Below are 20492 nucleotides of genomic sequence, written 5' to 3' on the forward strand. Positions count from 1 at the left end.
GTTTTGAGGTGGGGGTGCTGAGCAGACACAACAACAGGTAATGCCAAAGCCATAAGCCCTTAGCCAGGGGTGTGCACCCAGGTGCTTTGGGGGTAGGGACTGGAGCCCATGAAATGACTAAGGAGGAGTGGCAGGGTCTGAGCTTCTGTACAAAAGTTGGATATGACTCATAAGTCCCTTTCGAACAAATGAACCTATTCCTGGCCTGGCCAGTTTCCAAAAACAGCCAAGGATAAAGAAACAATTCAGATTCAGCGACATGTGTCCAATTCAGCCGCCGGCCCCATTCATCACCTCCTCTTGTTGGGAAGCTGTAACGCAGCATGCTGGACTTTCAGGGGAAAGGAAGCTTAGTGATGGCCGAGCCCCCAGGAAGCAGAGTTCTTTGAATGGGGCCACAGGCAGAATGACCCGGGACAGGTGCCAGCGTGCGATTAGGGCAGGCGGACTGGACAAAGCCCGCGGCCTGCGTTTTGAGCCTGAAACGACGCTACCCCCGGGCAACTTGTTGCGCAGGCTGCTTGCTTGCTTGGCCCTGGCAGTCGGGTGCCTCTCGCCCCTGGAACTCGGCTTTCCTGAGGAAGTCCAGCTGCGAGAATGAGCTAGTTGACCGTGAAGCCAGTCTACCTGGCTCTCGATCAGCCAGAGAGAAGAAAATCCAGGTGCGTTTTACCTGTGAGTCATCACCCCCACCGCAAGGAAACTGATGTGTCTCCTGCTTCGTTTGTAAACCAGGGTGATTATGCTGAGAACGGCAGGGCCCTCTCCACTCGGTGCTCCCCAAAGCACTTAGCTCTCACAGGCCCACCTCATAGGGCCTCACAAGGGCTAGCATCTTCATCCTGTGGTTCGCCTGTGACTTGTGGGCCCTAACAACACTGGCCAGTTCATCTTCCTTCTGCTTGGCACTTTTGCTGATTCCGTGAGCACCTTAGCCCCACAGCCTGGTGTTGTGCAAGCACCTTGGTTCGTTCACGGGATTAAAAGTTTGACACCCACGCCGTGGCCCTTGTGGCTGCATTGGTTGTGTGTCATCCTGTGCACCGAAAGGTCACCCATTCGATTCTCGGGCTCAGTCCCCAGCAGGGGGCGTGTAGGAGGCAGATGGTTGATGTTTCTCACATCGATGTTTCGCTCTCTCTCCCTCTCCCTTCCTCTTTCTCTAAAATCAATTTAAACAACATACTTAAAAATAATTTTATGTCTGAGATACTCAGTCCCCAGTCTTGTCTTTGCAGAATTAACTGAGTCCCGCACTAGGTTAGAAGCACCTGATCCCCTGGTGCTGCTCTGAGGTGGTGACAGTTGGGCCCAGTCAAACAAAGAGCCCAAAGGTAATGAGAAGGCCCAGATCTTTTTTGCTTTTTGCCTGTGGTTGAGGTGATAAGAGGCTTTGCCAGGTAAACATCTCTTAGCCTTGACATCTTAAGTTTAATTAACGTTCATCTTCAGCTTCGTACTCTCCGATTAAAGACTGCGATGGTACAATGGATAGAAAGGCTGAAAAATGGCTCATCATTATAACTTTCTCTGTCTCTGCAAGGAATGTATGTTCCAAAGATAAAGACTCCGAGTCTCTCACTCACATGAACCCCCAATAGCCCCTGATAGGTGTGTCCCTCAGAGGATCAGGTCTGAGGTCCTGCAGGTGGGGGCACAGCCCTGGGGGGGACAGCTGGTCCCTCTCCTGCCACTGATGGGGCATGTGGATTGGCGCCCGTAACTAGGCATCAGCCAGGACATGCCTGCAGGGAAGGCCCCCAGGACATGGGCACCCTCGGGTGAGTTCCCAGAACAAGTTCCTGGGGTACCGGCCTCTGAGGTGTCTGCACTGAACCCCTGTGTACAGGGGATAGAAGCAGGTTTCCCGGGGTTTGTCTCCTGAGGAATCAGCTACTCCCAGGAAAAGGAAATAAAGAACCAATTTAAAAAAAAAAAGAACCAACCAACATTTTTGTCTCTGTCTGCCACGCTGATGTGAATGATTGTGATTTTATCAGCAGCGGCCTCAGAGCCAGGTCTGATTCAATTCAGTTTCATCTCCCCGGTTCTGTTCAGTTCGGCTCCGTCTGCGTTAAGCACAGATGGAGGGGAAGCAACCAGACCGAGGGGTACCACTTTCCTGGCCTGGCCAGTTTCCAAAAACAGCCAAGGATGGCTTGGAGAGCTGTAGCTGCCTCCCTCCCTGGGCGGCCTAGAAAATGGGGCAGATCGCTCCTGTCCCGGGTCACGCCTGGTACCAAGGCAAATCCACAAGCGGACCCCTAACCTCGCCCAGTCCCCGTGGAGCAGGGACTGAGAACGTGGCCTTGGGAGTGCGCTCCTGGACTCCCAGCTGTCGCAACCGCTCCAGGTCTCGCGCCGTTCGGTTCTGGGTCTCACCGAGGGAGCTTCCGCCCACTGTACTGACCTAGACGACCCCCTCAAACTGGGAGACCCTGGCATCCCTCGATCTCAGAGCCACGGAGCGCCCCAAAGAGAAAGCTACAGCCACAGGACGATACATGGGTGCGGGTGGCCCTACAAGCCTGGGAAGCTCCTGTCTTCTTCAGGGGATTTGGCAGAGCTCTGCTCTGGCCCCCGCTGATGGAGCCTGGAGTCTGTGTGACAAGGTCTCTCTTAGGGCAGGATCTGGGCTTCAGCTCTGTGCTCAGAACCCCACCTACCCTCACTCCCCGGGGTCAGGGAGGCCTCCAAAAGTATATGCAGAGTTCTGTATCTACATCCTGGGAGGGAGGGCAGCCACAGCTCTCCAAGCCTTCTCGTGACCCTCGACCCCAAATTGGAGAATTATTTCCGGGATGAAGGACAGTGTAAAGGACCGTTCACTACCTAGTATCCAGGTACAACTGTGGACAGAGAAGGATCATCCATGAAAACCAAGGCATCAGCATGCTGTCAGTCCGCATGCAGGCAGTTTGTGTGCACAGTGGAAGGAATTTTGGAGATTTCCTACTCCAAGCAGCTCATTGCTTTCTAGACAGATTACATGGTCCACTAGAAACTGCCCAAGGCGGCAGGTGGAGGGCTGAGCAGGCTGGAGACCCACGCTCCTCACCTGTGCGCTTCCCCGGCCTCTCCTGCCCTGTACGCCCCGTCCGGAGCATCTGAAGGTTTAGTAACATCATAGCTGGAGGTGAAATGACCCATGAGACGATGTAGGACTGAGTTAAACAGACAGCTTTGACCTTTAAAGGGCAGACCCCCACCGGGGGAAGCACGTCGGAAAGCTACCCACCCAGTGACAAGGGGACAGTAAGACGCACAGGCAGAGTGTCTGCCATGAGAAATGAGGGGGGCAGCTTAGGTCAAACCGAGACCGACATTCGGTCGAGAAGAATCGGTCCGCCTTCCGATGGACCACGCTTGGGGAAGCAGTGGGGTTCCGAGAGCTGCTTCAGTAAGCGGTGGATTTCTACATTGAATTCGGCGAACCAGCTCGTGACCTCCGAAATGCAGCCTCTCCCATGGCCCCTAAAACGCTAAGGAGGCCCAGGAAAAGACAGAAGCCACAATTGAGACAAACCACCTACTGCTGTCTTAGAGAAATTTCTCAGCCGACATGGGTCTGCATTAAGAAAAAGGTTATCAGTGGTCTGGCCGTCCTTGGTCCATGAAACGGCAAAGCCCTGAGCTGCTGGGAGAAGGCAGGAGAGGTCTGTACACCTCCCCTAGGCTCAGAGAAACAGGTCTTCTCCAGCCAGGAAAACTGGGAGGTCCCCCTTTACTGCAGAGCGTCTCAAACGCGTCATTCCGCACAATGTCATTTCCAAAGGAAAAGCAAAGGACAGGCCAAGGGAAAGGGCTGGTCTTGGCACAGTACATCCTGAGGGCCCTGAGCCCTTGGGTGAAGGACAGGGACAGGTATGAAAGTAAGAACCTCGGGGTCGGCGGGACCTAAACGGATGCCATGGGCTCAGGGGTGTGATTGCCATGCACGAGGGAATGGACATGTGCCCACTTGGTCCACAAAGACACGGTGATACTGGGTCAGGAGTGCGCGTGCGGGCTAACTTGAGGAAAGTTCTCCAGTAGCCAAGTAGACAGTGGACAGAGCCAATGGGAACATCTTTTGGTTTCTTCATTTAAAAATGAGCAAAGAGCCCTAACTGGTTTGGCTCAGTGGATAGAGCATTGGCCCGCGGACTGAAGGGTCTCAGGTTCGATTCCGGTGAAGAGCATGTACTTTGGTTGTGGGCACATCCCCAGTAGAAGGTGTGCAGGAGGCAGCTGATTGATGTTTCTCTCTCATCGATGTTTCTAACTCTCTATCCCTCTCCCTTCCTCTCTGTAAAAAATGAGTAAAATATATTTTTTAAAACAATAATAATAATAATAATAAATCAAGATGAGCAAAGAAAGAAAACATACACATACTATGTGGCCCATGAATGAATATCCTATATAATAAAAGCCTAATATGCAAATTGTCCCCTCGACCGGGAGTTCGACCAGGGGGCGGGGCTGGCAGCTGCGGTGCAGGCGGCCAGGGGAAGGGAGGTGCCCCAGCAGGCAGCCGGCAACCACTAGGGACCCTACCTGTGCCCGAAATCCATGCACTGGGCCTCTAGTATGTGTATAAAGGGAAGGGAAATATGAAGAATGTGTTTGAAAATGGGTTACTGAGTGAAAGACTACAAAAGGGGATTTGAGAAAACTCCATATAAACTTCTGTAGAATGGGAAAATACACCATCTCCATAAAACACGAACAGGAGTCCGTTTGAGCAAACAGGATGAAGGGAAACGCAAACAGTGGTGTTTTTTTTTAAATATATTTTATTGATATTTTACAAAGAGGAAGGGAGAGGGATAGAGAGCTAGAAACATCGATGAGAGAGAAACATTGATCAGCTGCCTCCTGCACACCTCCCACTGGGAATGTGCCCGCAACCAAGGTACATGCCCTTGACCGAAATCGAACCCGGGACCCTTCAGTCCGCAGGCCGACGCTCTATCCACTGAGCCAAACCAGTTTCAGCAACAGTGGTATTTTTTTTTTTTAATATATTTTATTGATATTTCACAGAGAGGAAGGGAGAGGGATAGAGAGCTAGAAACATCGATGAGAGAGAAACATCGATCAGCTGCCTCCTGCACACCTCCCACTGAGGATGTGCCCGCAACCAAGGTACATGCCCTTGACCGGAATCGAACCCGGGACCTTTCAGTCCGCAGGCCGACGCTCTATCCACTGAGCCAAACCGGTTTCGGCAACAGTGGTATTTTTTAATATATAATGACAGAGAGAGGTATAAAGGGATTTATCAGGTGAACAGAACAAAGCAGCCACGTGGCATTGCCCTGATTCATTGCACCTGGACGGAAAAGGCTATTTCCAAACCTGTTGGAAATTAGAACACTGGGGCACGGGCTTGTTGCGGGAACTGGCACAAAGTGGACTGTGGCCTGACAGACACAAGCAGAGGCCACGGGGCCCAGTGGCGAAGGCGGGGCTCACTCCCCAGTGTTGTCGGGAAAGTTGTCTGAGCATTTGCAAGAAAAAAATTAAATTCGATCTTGCCTCACCCTGCACACCAAAATAAATTTCAAATGGATTTAAAAGTTAAACATAGAAAAGAAACAAAATAATAAAAGAAAAATCCCAGAAAGGGCAGGGATTTTCTAAACTTAAAATAAATGGAGGAAACTTTTAAAAAAATGTTTGACAGGTTTAACTGCATAAAAACGTGATCATCGGTGTTTCTAGAAGCAGTAAATGAAGTCTAAGTGCATTTTGCAACAAATAGGCCAAAGAGCCATTTTCATTCATTTACCTCTAGAGAGCTCTTCTGAGCCAGTAAGAAAATTCCTTAACTGACACCCTGTAGGAAACTTGAAGAGAGAGTAAGTCCAAGAAAGACAGGTGGCAAATAACCATAGAAAACAAGTTAAACCTCAGAGAGCATCAAAGAAGCCAAAATTACAATGTCATTTTTTACTTTTCTCACCACACCCTCGGTAAGACTTTGGTACACGCTTGAGGGGATAGTTTGCCAATATATGTTAAGCATCTTGAATGATTTTGTGCCCTTTGATCCACTTATAAGAATGTACCCTGAGGGGGAAAAATCAGAAATTCAGGTGAATATTTATTTATGCATGAATGTGATCAGTTGCTGTTTATTTAATGCTTTTGTTGATTTTAGAGAGAGAGGGATGGAGCGGGGGGAGAAAGAGAGAGAGAGAAACAAAATCTGTGTGAGAGAGATACATAGATGGGTTGCCTCCCATTGAACCTGCAACCTGGGCATGTTGCCCTGACTGGGAATCCAGCTGGTGGCCTTTTGGTACACGGGATGACACCCAGCCACCTGGCCAGGGCAGCTGCGTTATTAATGAAGGTGAAGAATTCTAAACTGGCTGGATGGCCCCCAACAGGGGTTGATTAAATCAATTATCATATAGCTGGATAAGGGGATGCTAGGCATTTAAAATGTTGTCATAGCATGCCCTGTTATGTTATAAAGGCAGGATCTAAAATTGTGTTTATAGATATAAACTCTATAAAAAATAAGGATTTCAAGCTAGATATATGCAGAGCGGAGAGCCTGGCGGCAAACACCACCAATATGCCAACAGGGGTTCTCACTTAGAGTGGAAGTTGGGGTGATTTTAATTTTCTTCTTTGTACTTTATGCATTTAGATTTTTTAAATTGAATTTATTGGGGTGACATGGGTTTGTATTTAGATTTTTATACGATATGTGTATCCATTAGTCTTACAATATTCTCTCTCCCTCTCTCTCTCTCTCTCTCCATATATATAATGCAAATTGTCCCCCCGGGAGGTCGATCAGGAGTTCAATCGCTCACTGTGATGTGTGCTGTGTGCTGACCACCAGGGCAGCACGGAATGAAGGAAGGCCCCAGCCGGCAGCCAGAAGGCCCCGATCAGGCCCGATTGCTGGCCAGGCCTAGGGACCCTACCCATGCACAAATTTCGTGCACCAGGCCTCTAGTAAGAAAAATATTTTTTAAAGTTTTTCTAGAATCATACCAGTCTCTCAATACCTAGAAACCTTTATTTCTCTCACAGCCAGATTCGATTTCCTTTCAGAACATCAGGCTTAGGCAACGTTAGCAGAAATGTTTACTTTGCACTGACTGTCAAAGAAAAAGTGGTGAAATATTTACCATCTGTTCCCAGGGGCTGCCCTTTCTTGCCTCTCAGTTCTCTTTCATCATTTTTATTCCAATGGGACTTGGGTTGCTGGCTTATGTTTTGGGGTACGTGACTGGCCACTGAATTCACCAGGACAGAAAACACATTCTTCGCACCAAGCAGTGAGTCTCCCTGAGGAAACAGGACGTCCCACAAATACTAGGAGGTGCAAAGTGCGAGATGATTGTGTCCCTGAACCCAGGTTTTTGCATGGATTCTGCCTAGTGGGATGGGGATGGCTGAGCAGGTGTATTCTTAGTACATTTCATTCTTCCTGCCTTTGTCTTTGGCCAAAAAGGAATAAATATTACAAACGAATGGGTCATATCAACATGGAAGAGATGAAATTCGAAATTCTGTATGAGTCTCATCAACCTGGACGGTGTCCGCTGGCTTGGCACAGCAGAACGGGAACAAGTGGATCACACTGAACAGCACCACCCGGCTGGTGTGCCTCAGTGGTTGAGCGTCGACCTATGAACCAGAAGGTCATGGTTTGATTCCAATCGGGGCACATGCCCGAGTTGCCGGCTCCATCTTCAAGGTGGGGTGTGCAAGTGCAGCCAATCAATGATTCTCTCTCATCACTGATATTTCTCTCTCTTTCCCTCTTCCTCCCTTTCTGACATCAATTTAAATATTTTTAAATATTTTTTTTAAAAATCACACAACTGAACAGCACCAAGGCCCCAGTTTGTTCGCAGAATCACAGGCTGTGGTTACCTAGTCAGAAATCATTCATGGTTGATGACGTCTTTGCATTTCATTCTTGAAATCCTGAGGATTTCTACATGGCGATTTTTTTCCCAGGAGAAAACTGCCCTTTCTGATACGTGTTTCCTGAAAGCTGGAGCTGTGTTCTCTGCCCTTTGATCTTTGTGGGCTCGGCGATCATTTCTCCAGAGCACAGACTGTGGTCTGAAGAGTGCCTGACTCCCTCCGGCCTGTCTTGATCCTCCCCGGCACAGGCCTGTGAGGTTTCTCCTTGGCCGACAGTCCCTCCAAATGGAAGCTTTATGTACTGCAACCGAGAGATGAACCGTGTGCAAGCTTTCCTGTCTGCTCTCGCTTTTCAGCCAAACAAGAATCCACTGGGCACTCAGGACCCTGGAGTGGGGTGGGAGGGTGGCTGGGGGAGGAGAGGGACATGCCACACCCAGGTGTGGGGTGGGATTCAGCCCCCACGGTCAAGTGGCTGTCAATCTGTAGAGATGACACTCTGGGCTGGGCCATCAGAAGATGGAAGGTCAGAGGAGATGGGTCTTGTGAGGGCCAGCAGCCCTGAGATAGGTGGACAGCTGTGCTCCAGGGGTCCGGGGATGGGCAGCATGACCCCAAAAGCACAGGACAGGGGTGGCCTGGAGATGGTGAATTTAGCAGCCAGTGACTGAGTGCCTGCCAAGGTGCCATGCGAGGCAGTGTGGGTTCAAAAGAATTACCAACCAAGAGCCTGGCCCCAGGGGTGTGTGTTGGGGGGAGGAGGGAGGTGTCTCTGGGGTCCTATAAATAGTAAATGTGAACGGTTGGGTGCAGTTAAATATTTAACGTACCTAGCAACCCACCCGTCAGAGCCGACGCCAGCCCCCAAGTCGTGCCACCACGTACCGGGGACTGTGGACCAGGGGATGGAGCGTCCTAAAATGCAGATACGGTTTTAAGGAAAACAGCAGAGAACACGGGCGATTGGCCTCTCGTCTGTATTGGGGAGCCTCCAACACACCATGTCGCTCGAGCTGGGATTGGAAATCTCTCCGATCTCATTTGTTTGTGAGAGAAGAAGGTGGCTTTTGTTCCTCCCTGCGGACAGTTTTATTGAATCCCGACCAGAGCTCACCTCACCCAGCAACATGCAGCATTCGTTTTCCCAGACTGAGCGTGGCCGCTAGTGGGCGCCACTAACATGTACCCACCGCATTGCCCTGGACGGAGCACCTCACTCACACCTCCCACCCAAGGGCAGCTCCCAGCCAGGTCTCCATCCAGCTGCCAGGACCTCCCCGGGCGCCCAGACCGCCTCCCCTCCCCAGCCGCAGGAGGAGTCGCCTGGAGGAAGCTGCTGTCCCTTGGCTCTCAGTCCTTGGAGAGCCGGGCTGTCAGGGCAGACAGCGAAGGTCCTCAGCTGGGGCCGACGGGTGCCGCAAGCTGTCATAAAGCTGTGATGCTGTGTTAAAGGGTCCGTGGCTTGTAGAGAGTGAAGAATCTGGTGGGGGGTTTAGGGTGGGCCTGCGCCCCCAAAGTTCAAACTGTGAGCATCAGAGATGGGGCTTGGAAGGTGGGCCTCTCTGTGCCCGCTCCTGGGCCAGCTGCAGCCTGCAGGCGCCCTCCTCTGCGGTGACCTGTGCCCACCTGGAGGCCTCCCACCACCTGTGGCACGCCCCCCCTTTGCCAGGGCCTGTGTCTCAGACCCCCCATCCCAGAACCTCACCTATCGCTAGACAGCTTGACCGCCCCCGAACGTCTCACATGGAGGGTGTTCGGTAAGCCCTGTTCCGGAAGCATCTGTCAGGCGCTCGTTTCCCGCCGGCATGCGGAGGGCTGGCTCCTGCGGAACCGGCAGGAGCCCTGGCAGCGCCCAGGCACCGCTCTCCTCGCAGCAGCCGCAGCTGCAGCCGAAGGCAAGGCGAGAACAGACCTGAGAACAGGTGTTCTTCCAGCGAACAAACCAGGGAAGTGTGTCCAGAGGGAACACGAGACCCCAGCGGCGAGGCTGCGTTTCCACGTGACTCGGAGCTGGGGGGCAGTTGGAGGGCTTCCCTTTCCTTCCCGGCCCCTGGGCCCTGGACGTGCTGCACAGGCTGCTAGGAGGGCGGCTTCCTCCGCGGGACCAGCCTGGGCTCTGTGGGAAGTGCAGCCAGGTTCACCAGGAAGCGATGGCGCACCCATGCCGGCCGCCCCTTCGCAGGCCAGCCTGTCTGCTCCCCGGGGCTGCTGGGCACAGGCCCCCTCAAGTTCCCATTCCCAGCGCAGCGGCCGCATAAGGGAAGAAGGGCCCAGTGGTGCCTCACCGTGCTCCCGGTGGGCACTTGGTCCCTGGGTGGGGCCTGCTGTGGCTGCTGGAAGGAGCTGGGGTTGGCATGCCCCGGGGGGAGGCTGCAGATGAGGTTTGCCCGGGAGGGCGGGCTCCTTCTCCAAAAGCACCTAACTCGGCCTCGAGGGGAAAGAAAGAAGCAGGCACCAGCACACAGGAGAGAGGTCGCTTCCGAAGCTTCTCCAAGACAGGAGAGAGCAGCAGAGGACAAGAGTGGGGCTCCTTCCTCTTAGGAGACATCCCTCTCTCCTCACCCCCAGCCAGGACGCCCCAAGCTTTAGGAGAGGGTCAGAGGTCAGAGGCTCGGATCAAAGCAGGCAGCAGGAGGAAGCGGGTCCTCCCCAGGGAGCACTGGCCTGACTGTTAGTAACAGCAAGTGCTTCTGTGACTCATTTCGCTCGCTCCAGGGCCTCTCACTCATGCAGCCTCCACGGCGGCCCGATGAGATGGCCCTGCTGCTGTTCCTGTTTTACAGATGAGCACACTGAGACGTGGGGGCACTTTGTCCAGTGGCATCCAGCTCAGCAGTGGTAGAGCAGGGACTCGAACCCCTCCTCTAGCCACCACGGTATCCTGCCCGAGAAGTGAGCCACCGTCTACAGCCTCTGTCACAGCAGAGGGAGCCCGACTGTCCCTCTGTCCTCAGATGCACATCAGACAGTCCCTCGACCGCAAGTCCTTGTGGGTCTAGCTTGTCTCTCCCCAAGAAAGCATGGCGGTCGCTTCTTCCCACCCCCTCCCCTGCCCCAACCTCAGCTCCATGTTTCCCCCACCAGGCAGGCCCTTGGCCAACTCCCTGGCTTCATCCCTAGGTGCCAGCTCTCCTCTTTTCCACGGTGCACCTTCCATGTGGATCCCCAGCCGATGTGCTAACACACTCACAACGCACGTGCTCTGGGCTGGCCTCGCCCGCTCTATCAGGGATCTGGGCGGCACCTCGGCTGTTTCCCAGTCCTCATGGTATTTGAATGGATTTAGGCCAGGAACGATACCTTATCAGGAAGTCAAATAACCTTTCAACCCAGGCTGGCTTTTCTCAGCACTAGGCTTGACAGCTGATCATTTCAAAACAGGCAACTCTGTGTTCCTATTTAAGTTCTGGAATCAAGAACCTGCTTTCATTCTGAAACTGCGAATTCCACCGCCCAGAGGGATTCCTCCAGCGCAGATGTGCCCTCCCGGAGGCTGCCGAAATGCTGATGAGACGGACGGACGAGGGGGGGCGCGCTCCGCCTGCCTGCCTGCCTGCCTGCCTGCCTGCCTGCCTGCCTGCCTGCCTGCCTTCCCTGTGGGGCCCCGGCCCCTTTGGGAGCACGGTTAGGGCTGCAGCAGCTGAATGAGCAAGGGGCAGGCGTCACTTCTCTATGGCTGTGTTTAGAGACCATTTACCTTCACAATAGAGCTTCACCAAAAAGTCTCATTCGCCATCATTTATTTATCAAAGCAACATGATTTTTTTAAAATATATTTTATTGATTTTTTACAGAGAGGAAGGGAGAGGGATAGAGAGTTCGAAACATCGACGCGAGAGAAACATCTATCAGCTGCCTCCTGCACACCCCCCACTGGGGATGTGCCCGCAACCAAGGTACATGCCCTTGACCGGAATCGAACCCGGGACCCTTCAGTCCGCAGGCTGATGCTCTATCCACTGAGCCAAACCGGCTAGGGCCATGATTTTTTTTTTTTTTTTTCCTATCTTAATTCTGTGGGTCCCAGCAGTTTGGTTCTTGTAGGAATGAAAGCCAAGAAATGAGGCGCTTGTCTGTCCTTGGCCCCCCTGGTGCTCATGGACTGAAATACCCACACCCTTACTGCCTCAGAATTAGCGTCCCTGGCCCCACCCCAGTCACTTCCCTTGTGGGCAGGGCCGTCAGTGGTCTGTGACTGCTGGTCGTAGTTGAGACCGTTTCTGAAGGTACTGAACTGACATTCAAAAGCATTAAATGACGTGGTGAGAGAGCTGTTCCCCTTCAATCATCTTTCAACCTAGAAAAAAGACTCTATCTGGGGCTGGAATCTTCTTAACACTCTAAGCCTCGTTAAGTTCCCCCTTTGTAACCAAGGCCAGGTCTCGGGCAACTGTATCCGCTGGAAATGAGGAACACTGTTGTGTTTTCTTGGTATTTATTTTTCTGGCAACTTTGTATTGATGGCACACAGTCTCGGTTTCCCATGTACCACAGTGATCAGTTTTGAGTGCTGCCTTTTTAACTCCTGAATATTAAAAAGTGAGTAGATTTATTTTTAACGTGAATAAGGGTCTGAGTCCTCAAATGGTGCCAGTGATGCCAGCAGGGACCACGCTTAGAGATACTCAGTTGGGAAGCCAACTAGATGCTCGTGCCTGGGCCTCAGCCCAGACCAATGAAGTCAGACTCTCGGGTGGACATCACTCTTTGCTCAAACATCCCAGCTGTTTCCGGTGGGCAGTGAGGTGGAGACCCAGTGCCAGCACCTGTTGGGGAAGGGAGGGCAGCGTCCTTACCACCTCTGACTGCATTGCCCCTTCTTCTCTCCCCTGCCTCTCGCCCTTTTGATCATCACGCTTGTATTGCGCCTCTCTCTCTCCCTCCCTCTCCCTCTCCCTCTCCCTCTCCCTCTCCCTCTCCCTCTCCCTCTCCCTCTCCCTCTCCCTCTCCCTCTCCCTCTCCCTCTCCCTCTCCCTCTCCCTCTCCCTCTCCCTCTCCCTCTCCCTCTCCCTCTCCCTCTCCCTCTCTCTCTCCCTCTCCCTCTCCCTCTCCCTCTCCCCCTCTCTCCCTCTCTCTCCCTCTCCCCCCCCGCCCCCCGAGCTCCCCTCTTCCAGCTTCCCCACAGCTGCTCCTGTGGGAACACCCTCCGACGCCTCTGCTCAGTTTAAGACCATGCTGGCACCGTGCAGTCGCACACGTTAGGAGATTTCCCCATCGCGCCGCTCTTCTCGGTTGGCTTGCCAGTGCGTGGGCTGCCAGTCCTGCGCGTCCCTTCGGCCTGTGTTCTGTGCCAGGAATGTGGATTCACACCCGAGGATCGTAATCGTTACTGATCATCATCGTCATTGGGCTCTCACTGTGCACCTGTCACTGTCCTTAGCACGTTATATGTGGAAGCTGCATAATCACAGGAAGGGACAGTTTTCCAGGTGAAGACACTCGAGGTGCAGGGAGGCTAATGTCTCGCCCAGAGTCACACACCCAGGAAGTGCGGAGCCAGAATTCAAGCGCAGGCTGCCTGCCTGGCCCGCGCGTCCTGGGCAGGTGGGACCCAGGTCGGTCGCTGCCCATCCTGATTCAGGTGTTCGGCATGCTGTCCTCCGTGCACTTGGAAACGGGGATTTGGACCCACTGTCTACGTCAGTGACGTTGGGAATTGATAGCTTCCTTACATGTTCAGCTTAAATGGTAGCGTCTCCATGGGGAGCCCACAGCTTTAGGAGTAAATGCTGTTGATATTTTAACTCATCACCATTCAGGAGAGCTGGGCCTGAAATGCCCGTGTCACTGTGCGGGCTGATGGCAGAGCCACACCCACAGTCGTTCCGCGAGGAGGAGGCCTGTTGGCAGCCTCGACGGTTCCGATGAGATCGTCTGGAATGCAGCTCAGCGCTCGCTCGGCATTCGGGCTTTTCCTGCTTTTTAAAAAGGCTCTGGTTCTCGTTCCAGTGCTTCGTTGCAGGGAGAGACCTGTGGCTCATCTCCATGCCGTGTCGGGAGCTTTCTCTTTACGCTCCAGTGTTGAACCTTTTGTGATCCTTGGGCCGCTGTTTCAGGAGACTGGTCTTCCTGCATTGCATTCGAAGCCTTCTGCCGGAGTTCCGGGGGTTCTCAGGCAGCCCGAGGCGGCCAGGTCCCCTGGAGACCACCCACCTGATTGGGGAGTTCGAAGTTGTGGGTCGTGGGGAGGAGTCCCAAACGGTTGCCTGGACAGAGCGGGCACTCACAGCGTGAATCTCTTTTCCCTCCTCTATTTCCCAAACCACCAACTGTGTAAAGCCCATAGCACCTCATTTCATTTCATCCTCCCAACAACGCTAAGCCACTGGAAATACACCCCGTCCACTTCCCTAGATGAGGAGAGAGGCTGGTGACGGTGAGTTTCCGTGCCAGGGTTCCGTGGTGAAGGAGGCAGGATTGGAAAGCGGGGCTGCCAAGCCACAAAGCGCATGCTGTCCTGTCCACTGCCTCCTGGGTGGGGGTCTGTTCTCTCTCTCTCTCTTATTTTTTTGTAACATTTCATCTTTCCTCTTTCTCCCTTCACAGTACAAGATGCGAAAAATCTAATCCCCATGGATCCAAATGGACTTTCAGACCCATACGTGAAGCTCAAACTCATTCCTGATCCCAAGAATGAAAGCAAACAAAAAACCAAAACCATCCGCTCCACACTAAACCCCCAGTGGAACGAGTCCTTCACGTTGTAAGTGTGTCTTCTCTCCTTGACCGAGTGCCCTCCCTGCTCGCCACAACACCGCTCGCCTTGTGGAGGGAGATCCTGAGGGGCTTGTTCTAGCTGTCGCTCAACATGGCTTCATTCCGAAGGCTTTGCAGGCTGCGGGGGAAGGGGGGGGGGGAGCGGGGTGGGGGTGGAACCAGGTCACTCATGTCTGATGGTCAGTAACTTGGTTTACCAAGAGTTTCATGATGCCGGCCCCAAATTATCACCAATATCTACTCTGCACAAAAATTCTCTTACATTACAGATGATAGAAAAGCATGTGAGGGTCAAAGTGTGATGTAAGAATTTGAATAATCATTTTTAAAGCATGGAATCAATGAGTAACATCGACGCCACCGTTGCCACTAAAATGGGAAGGTCATCCTTGCCTTTAAGCAGGGAAGTCTTCTTGGAGGAGGTAGCATTTAAAGTGGGTCAGTGATGGAGAAGGTAGAGGAAAGGGGATATAAACAAGCCAGGGATGAGAGAGCACAGCCACGCAGTCCTCTTTGTAGACTAGAGCACAGGGAGCCGTTTCCCTGGGTCAGCCGCGAAGATAGCTGTCAGTCGTATAGAATACAGGCCGGCAAGCTGTGCTCTGTCAAAGGCTGGATCGTGAGTCATTTAGACTTTACAGGCCTACAGTCTCTGTTACAGGCACACAGTTTTGCTGTTCTAGAGTCAAAGCAGCCATAGACAATATATAAACAAATGGTTATGGCTGTGTTCCAATAAAACTTTATTTACAAAAACAAGCCACGGGCTGGATTTGTCCCGTGCTAACCCCTGGTCTAGAGCATTGGTTGCCAGGATGCTGGTTCCTTGTTGGCAGTGGGGAGTCACAGGAAGAGAATTGAATATACTTTTTACTAATCTCAAGCTCAGATCATGAGCATGGGGTATCTCCCAGGAAACCACGATCCAGATAATCGTGTGCGTGTCTATTCGTTTGTAGCAAATTGAAACCTTCAGATAAAGACCGGCGGCTGTCCATAGAAATCTGGGACTGGGACCGGACGACAAGGAACGACTTCATGGGGTCCCTTTCCTTTGGCGTTTCGGAGCTGATGAAGATGCCGGCCAGTGGCTGGTAAGGAAGCCCCGGTGATGATGTCTCTGTCCACCCAGGGCTGGCCGCCTCGGAGCCTTGGAGCACTTAGAGATCTGGGAACAGCGGGTTCCAGGCTGGAAGGACCGGGGGCTGTGTGGTCGCCTGGCTGTCCTCTCCCCGTGGGATGCCTGCCAGAAGCAGCCAGACCCGAGGGTGAGGGCGAAGGGTTGTGAGCCTGGGACCTTGACTCCTCCCCTCTCCCGTCTCTGAAAGGTACAAGCTGCTGAACCAAGAGGAAGGGGAGTACTACAACGTGCCCATTCCAGAAGGGGACGAAGAGGGGAACGCGGAGCTCAGGCAGAAGTTCGAGGTGAGGGCCCCCCACAACCGCCGGAGCCCCTTTCCTCGACAAAGCTTCGCTTCAGGCAGGGCCAGGCTTGTGTGGTCACATCCCACGGCGGAAAGGCAAAGAGCCGCTTAAACGCTCTTTGCTTAAATGCTGCTCCTTCTCTTTGTTTGAAACCAGGAATATTCCCCGGTCAGCGTTTCCTTAGCCAGCGGTGGGCATTCTGTGTCTGTTAGCAAAGAGAGAATGGGAACCAAACGTCCTGGGAAAAGGATGCGGCTGATCTCTGCCTAAGAAACTGGTTCGCACGTCTTGGGGCACCGGGCAGGGCTCCCGTTAGGAGGAGGGGCTGTGTTCCTCCAGAGGGCAGGGGGTCCCTGTGGCCTTCACTTGGGAGTGTGTTTGGAGGCCATTGATTCGCCAGCATCTTCCTGTTTGCTCTAGATCTGTGGGAAAAGCCACCAGCTCTCTCTTCTCCCCATTGGGTATCTGTTGGCCTTGTGATGTTTACTAGTGGAGGTACACAGGGATGAACGTCAGGGCTGGAGTAGCTTCACGCAACGCTGCCAGGCACAGCCCTTTTCCTGTTTGCTTTTTTCTTCACTTGTTTGACTATCTACTGCCTCCTCCACCCCAAGCTGAGGACAGGAGCCCCGTCCCCAAAGCCACACGGCCCGTCTGAGGGACGACCCTTCTGAAGAGACTTGGGGGACACCGGGTGCCAGCATCACTCAGATGCCCCCGTTGGGGAGGGACCAGAGGACCCCAAACAGCCTCACGGGCCGTCCCGCCGTAGAGCGGTCATTAGCAGTCACAGGGGCGGGGACCGCTGAGGGGAAGCGCGTCGGGCATCACCAGGGGGCACCGTGTTGATGGCGGAGACTTTGCTTTGCTGGCGGAGAGACGTTAACCCACTTTCAGTGCTTCATTCCAGGGCTTCCTGGTGAGTGGCCTTCCTGTTTTTCTGGGCAGTGAGTCCAGCTTTTTATAAAGGTCAGAGTTCCAAACTCAAAAAAAGAAACACGGACCAGAGGGCTTGCGGCCAAAAGTGCAGCGTTTCGTTTCTCCCCAGAGGCTGGTTAGCGGCCCTGTGTGTGTGTGTCCTGCCGGTGGCTGTCCTCCCTCCCGGGAGAGCCGTGGCCTTTGCGGTGGAGCACCGGCCGCGGCCGCGTCCCCTCAGATGGGACAGGTTATGTCCGCCGAGCTGCGTGCTGGGGGCGCCTGTGCGAACTCGCATCCAGCTTTCTCTTTGATCGTCTTTCAGCGTGTGCTTCCTAGATCTGCTGGCATTCTGCTAGCTTGCTTGTGTAGAGCGTTTGTAAAACACAACGGGCAGGAAGCCCCTCGGTGATGGTGTCAGAGACGCCGAGGATGTTCCGACGCCGGCCGTCCTGCCTTTGAATGGGATGTCCGGGTCGCACTTGAGGCAGGGGTTTGCTCATACAGCGGCTTTTCGTGGGGGTTTGTAAACGTGACCATTGCGACATTTCCCCAGGACCTAACTGTTGAGAAGCTGGGGGACAGCCAGCCCTCCCAAATGAGGTGCCATTAGGCATCAGGATACACTTGGGGGGACTGCCTTTACCCCATGCCCTCCCGCTCAGGCCCCAGTCACAACTGGATCGCTTCCCACTGTCTCCAGCCTCCCCTCTCTGTTCCTTTCTCTCCCTGGACCTGCATTCCAGACTTGCTTTCCATCATACCAGTCCCCCCACACCCCACCACTCTTTTATAGATGCTTTCCCAGCCTCTGGTAACAGTTTCATTCAGCTGAGTACCAGGGGTTTTCATTTAAACGTCAGGTGAGTCAGATCAGGTGAAACACCGCATGACGGCTGGTCCTTCTAGGAGCGGGACTCACTCACCGAACAGCATCCCTCCTCGAGGGCGGCGATTTTCAGCCTTTCCAACTCGGGGCACCCATACACTAGTGACTAAAGTTCTTCGGCACACCAAAATCACATTCTACCTTTTGCTGATCTGACCAAAAAAAAAAATAGGCCTAACTTGGATTCATTCACATCGGACAGCTATTGTGTTGGCTGTTGTCGTTTTTGTTTTTTTTATTTGACAATCGAAGCGGGGAGAGGTCCGGGCCCCTAGCTAAATGGCAGGTAATAATGTTTAAAAATTCCTTTTTGTGGCACACCAGCTGAAAATCACTACTCTGGGCCATGCTTATTCTTTTTACGTCCAGTTCTATTTTCTAGAAAGAGTTCCCGAAATGTGGCTTTCAAATCCTTCCCTAGAAATCTGAAGTCATTCAGTCTGATGAAAGAAAGAATAATAATAAAATACCCGAGCAGTCATAACTCTGCCACTGTGCTTGTATTCATCTGATAAGAACGTGGAAAAAAATTCAAATTTATTGTTGATTTAAAAAAAATCCTTGCCAGCAGAATGATCAGTGAGTGAAGCTCTTAGGAGCCAAGGAAATTCCTGGGATGCCTGGAAATGACCTTACCCTCTAAGGCATCGTCCCATGGGAGCCATTCATCCGCCCGGAAGACAAAACTGACCAGGACCTTGACCGCAGTCTCCAAGGCAGAGCGTCGGCAGGTTTTAACCTGTTCCATGGTCGTCTTCAAATGAAGCACAAGAGGTCCCTGAGTCAGAAACGTACAATACATATCTGTTCTTTGTTCGATAACGTTCCAGAAATGAATGGAAGCAAGCAGTCCCTCCTGTCTGCCGGGTTCCTGTGGGCCCTGCTTCAAATCCTTTTGGAAATGAGGCAGGAAGCTGATTGAGGCATGAGCGTGAGGCCCCCCTGTGCCAGTCAGCAGTCCTCTGGCCTGCCTGTCGCTGGTGAGGACATCAGGTGCCTGGGCTTCCTCCAGCTTCCAGGCCTCTGCTGCCTGCAGGGAGGTTCGTGCGAGCGTCAGAGAGGAGGGTCTGCCTTCCCTGCGAGGTGGCCGCAGGATGGTGTAGCCCAGGGGTCCTCAAACTTTTTAAACAGGGGTCCAGTTCACTGTCCTCAGACCGTTGGAGGGCCGGACTATAGTTTTAAAAAACAAACTATGAACAAATTCCTATGCGCACTGCGGGCCCGGGATGAGTCGGCTGCTAAGCAGGACAGGCAGCGGCACCCGGCGGGCCGGATAAATGTCCTCGGCGGGCCTCATGTGGCCCGCGGGCCGTAGTTTGAGGACCCCTGTAGCCCTTGCTCAGAAAACCTCTGTAAAAAGTCAGTAATAAATAGTTTAGGCTTTGCAGGCCTAAGGTTCCAAGTAAGTACTTACGAAGTAGGGGTCTCTGTGGCAGCTCCCAGCTCTGCCTTTGTAGCACAATAGCAACCACAGGCAACATGTAAGCAAACAGATGGGACCGGGTGCCAATAAAACTTTATTTACAAAAGCAGGCGCAGACCAGAGTGGCCAGTGGGCCAGTTTACCAGCCCCTGGCTCAGCCCTGGACTCGAGTCAAATCGTGGCTCCTGCCCTTTGTTAACCATCTGACCTCCCTGTGCGTGGCTTCACTGTAAATGGGAATAATGAGCAGCACTGTCTTAACAGTCATGTGGGCGTTTTTTGGTTTGTGATTTTTTTGTTGTTGTTAATCCTCACCGGAGGATATTTTTCCCATTGATTTTTAGAGAGAGTGGAAGAGGAGGGAGGGCGGAGGAAGAGAAGAAAAGAGGAACATCTATGTGAGAGAGACTCATCTCACATCTGTTGGTTGCCTCCCTCACACATCCCAACTAGGGCCAGAGGTCAAACCTGCAACTCAGGCATGTGCCCTTGACCAGGAATCAAACCCAAGAACTCTTTGGTGCGCTGGCCAACGCTCTAACCACTTAGCACATTGGCCAGGGCAATAATAGTGTTTTAAAGATTACATTAGTTAATAGAAAAGTCCTAAAAGCAAACTTATATACAACTGTTAGCTCTTATCATCATCATCAAAATGTTTCACTGCAGAAACTGGGTTAAAGAGGGTGGGGTTTGTGTGTGTATGTGTGTGTGTGTGTGTGTATTTTTTTAATTCTGAAGCTTCCCTAAAAACATTGTTTTATTTTGAAAGTATGCTCTAAGAAATGGGCATGCTCTCTGTCCTGAAGTCGAGCCATTTTATGAAATAGAGGCATATTAGAACATCACCACCATTTATAACATTGTTTCTGTGGGAAAATAGATCCCCATGTAAATTTAGATGGGTTTCTGGAACATGATGTGTTTGTGAATTGGGAACTTTGTGTATCTGGCAATGGGTCAGCTACTCTGGACAGAACAGGGTTTCGGCGGTTGTCAGGGGAGTATAGTCTCCCACCAAGGAGTCGTCCGCACTGGCCTCCACGCAGTGCTGTGGGGTCCTCATTAGAGACTCAAAAGTGAGCACATCTGAAAGGCGTTTGACATAAACCACACGGAGAGAGGGCACAGCATAAGGGTAGTAGCAGCCGTAGGTTAGCCACAGAAACGGCAGTTACTTCGTTGCTGGTTGTGTTCGCAGGAAAGCTCCGTATCTCTGTGGTTTCCATGTTGGTCTTT

The 20492-nt window shown here is 52.5% G+C and overlaps 1 protein-coding gene across 1 annotated transcript in view; it reads left to right on the forward strand.

Moving 5' to 3' along the window:
- The window catches only part of PRKCA (protein kinase C alpha), a 294600-nt gene that overhangs the window by 222946 nt on the left and 51162 nt on the right, over window positions 1-20492 (forward strand). Inside the window, exons 6-8 of the mRNA XM_080677648.1 lie at window positions 14431-14587; window positions 15561-15695; window positions 15930-16026. Coding sequence (XP_080533774.1) covers window positions 14431-14587; window positions 15561-15695; window positions 15930-16026 — 389 coding nt within the window. The remainder of the gene's footprint in view (window positions 1-14430; window positions 14588-15560; window positions 15696-15929; window positions 16027-20492) is intronic.

Source organism: Plecotus auritus (genome assembly GCF_963455305.1).
Source record: "Plecotus auritus genome assembly, chromosome: 7".
Taxonomy (NCBI): Eukaryota; Metazoa; Chordata; class Mammalia; order Chiroptera; family Vespertilionidae; genus Plecotus; species Plecotus auritus.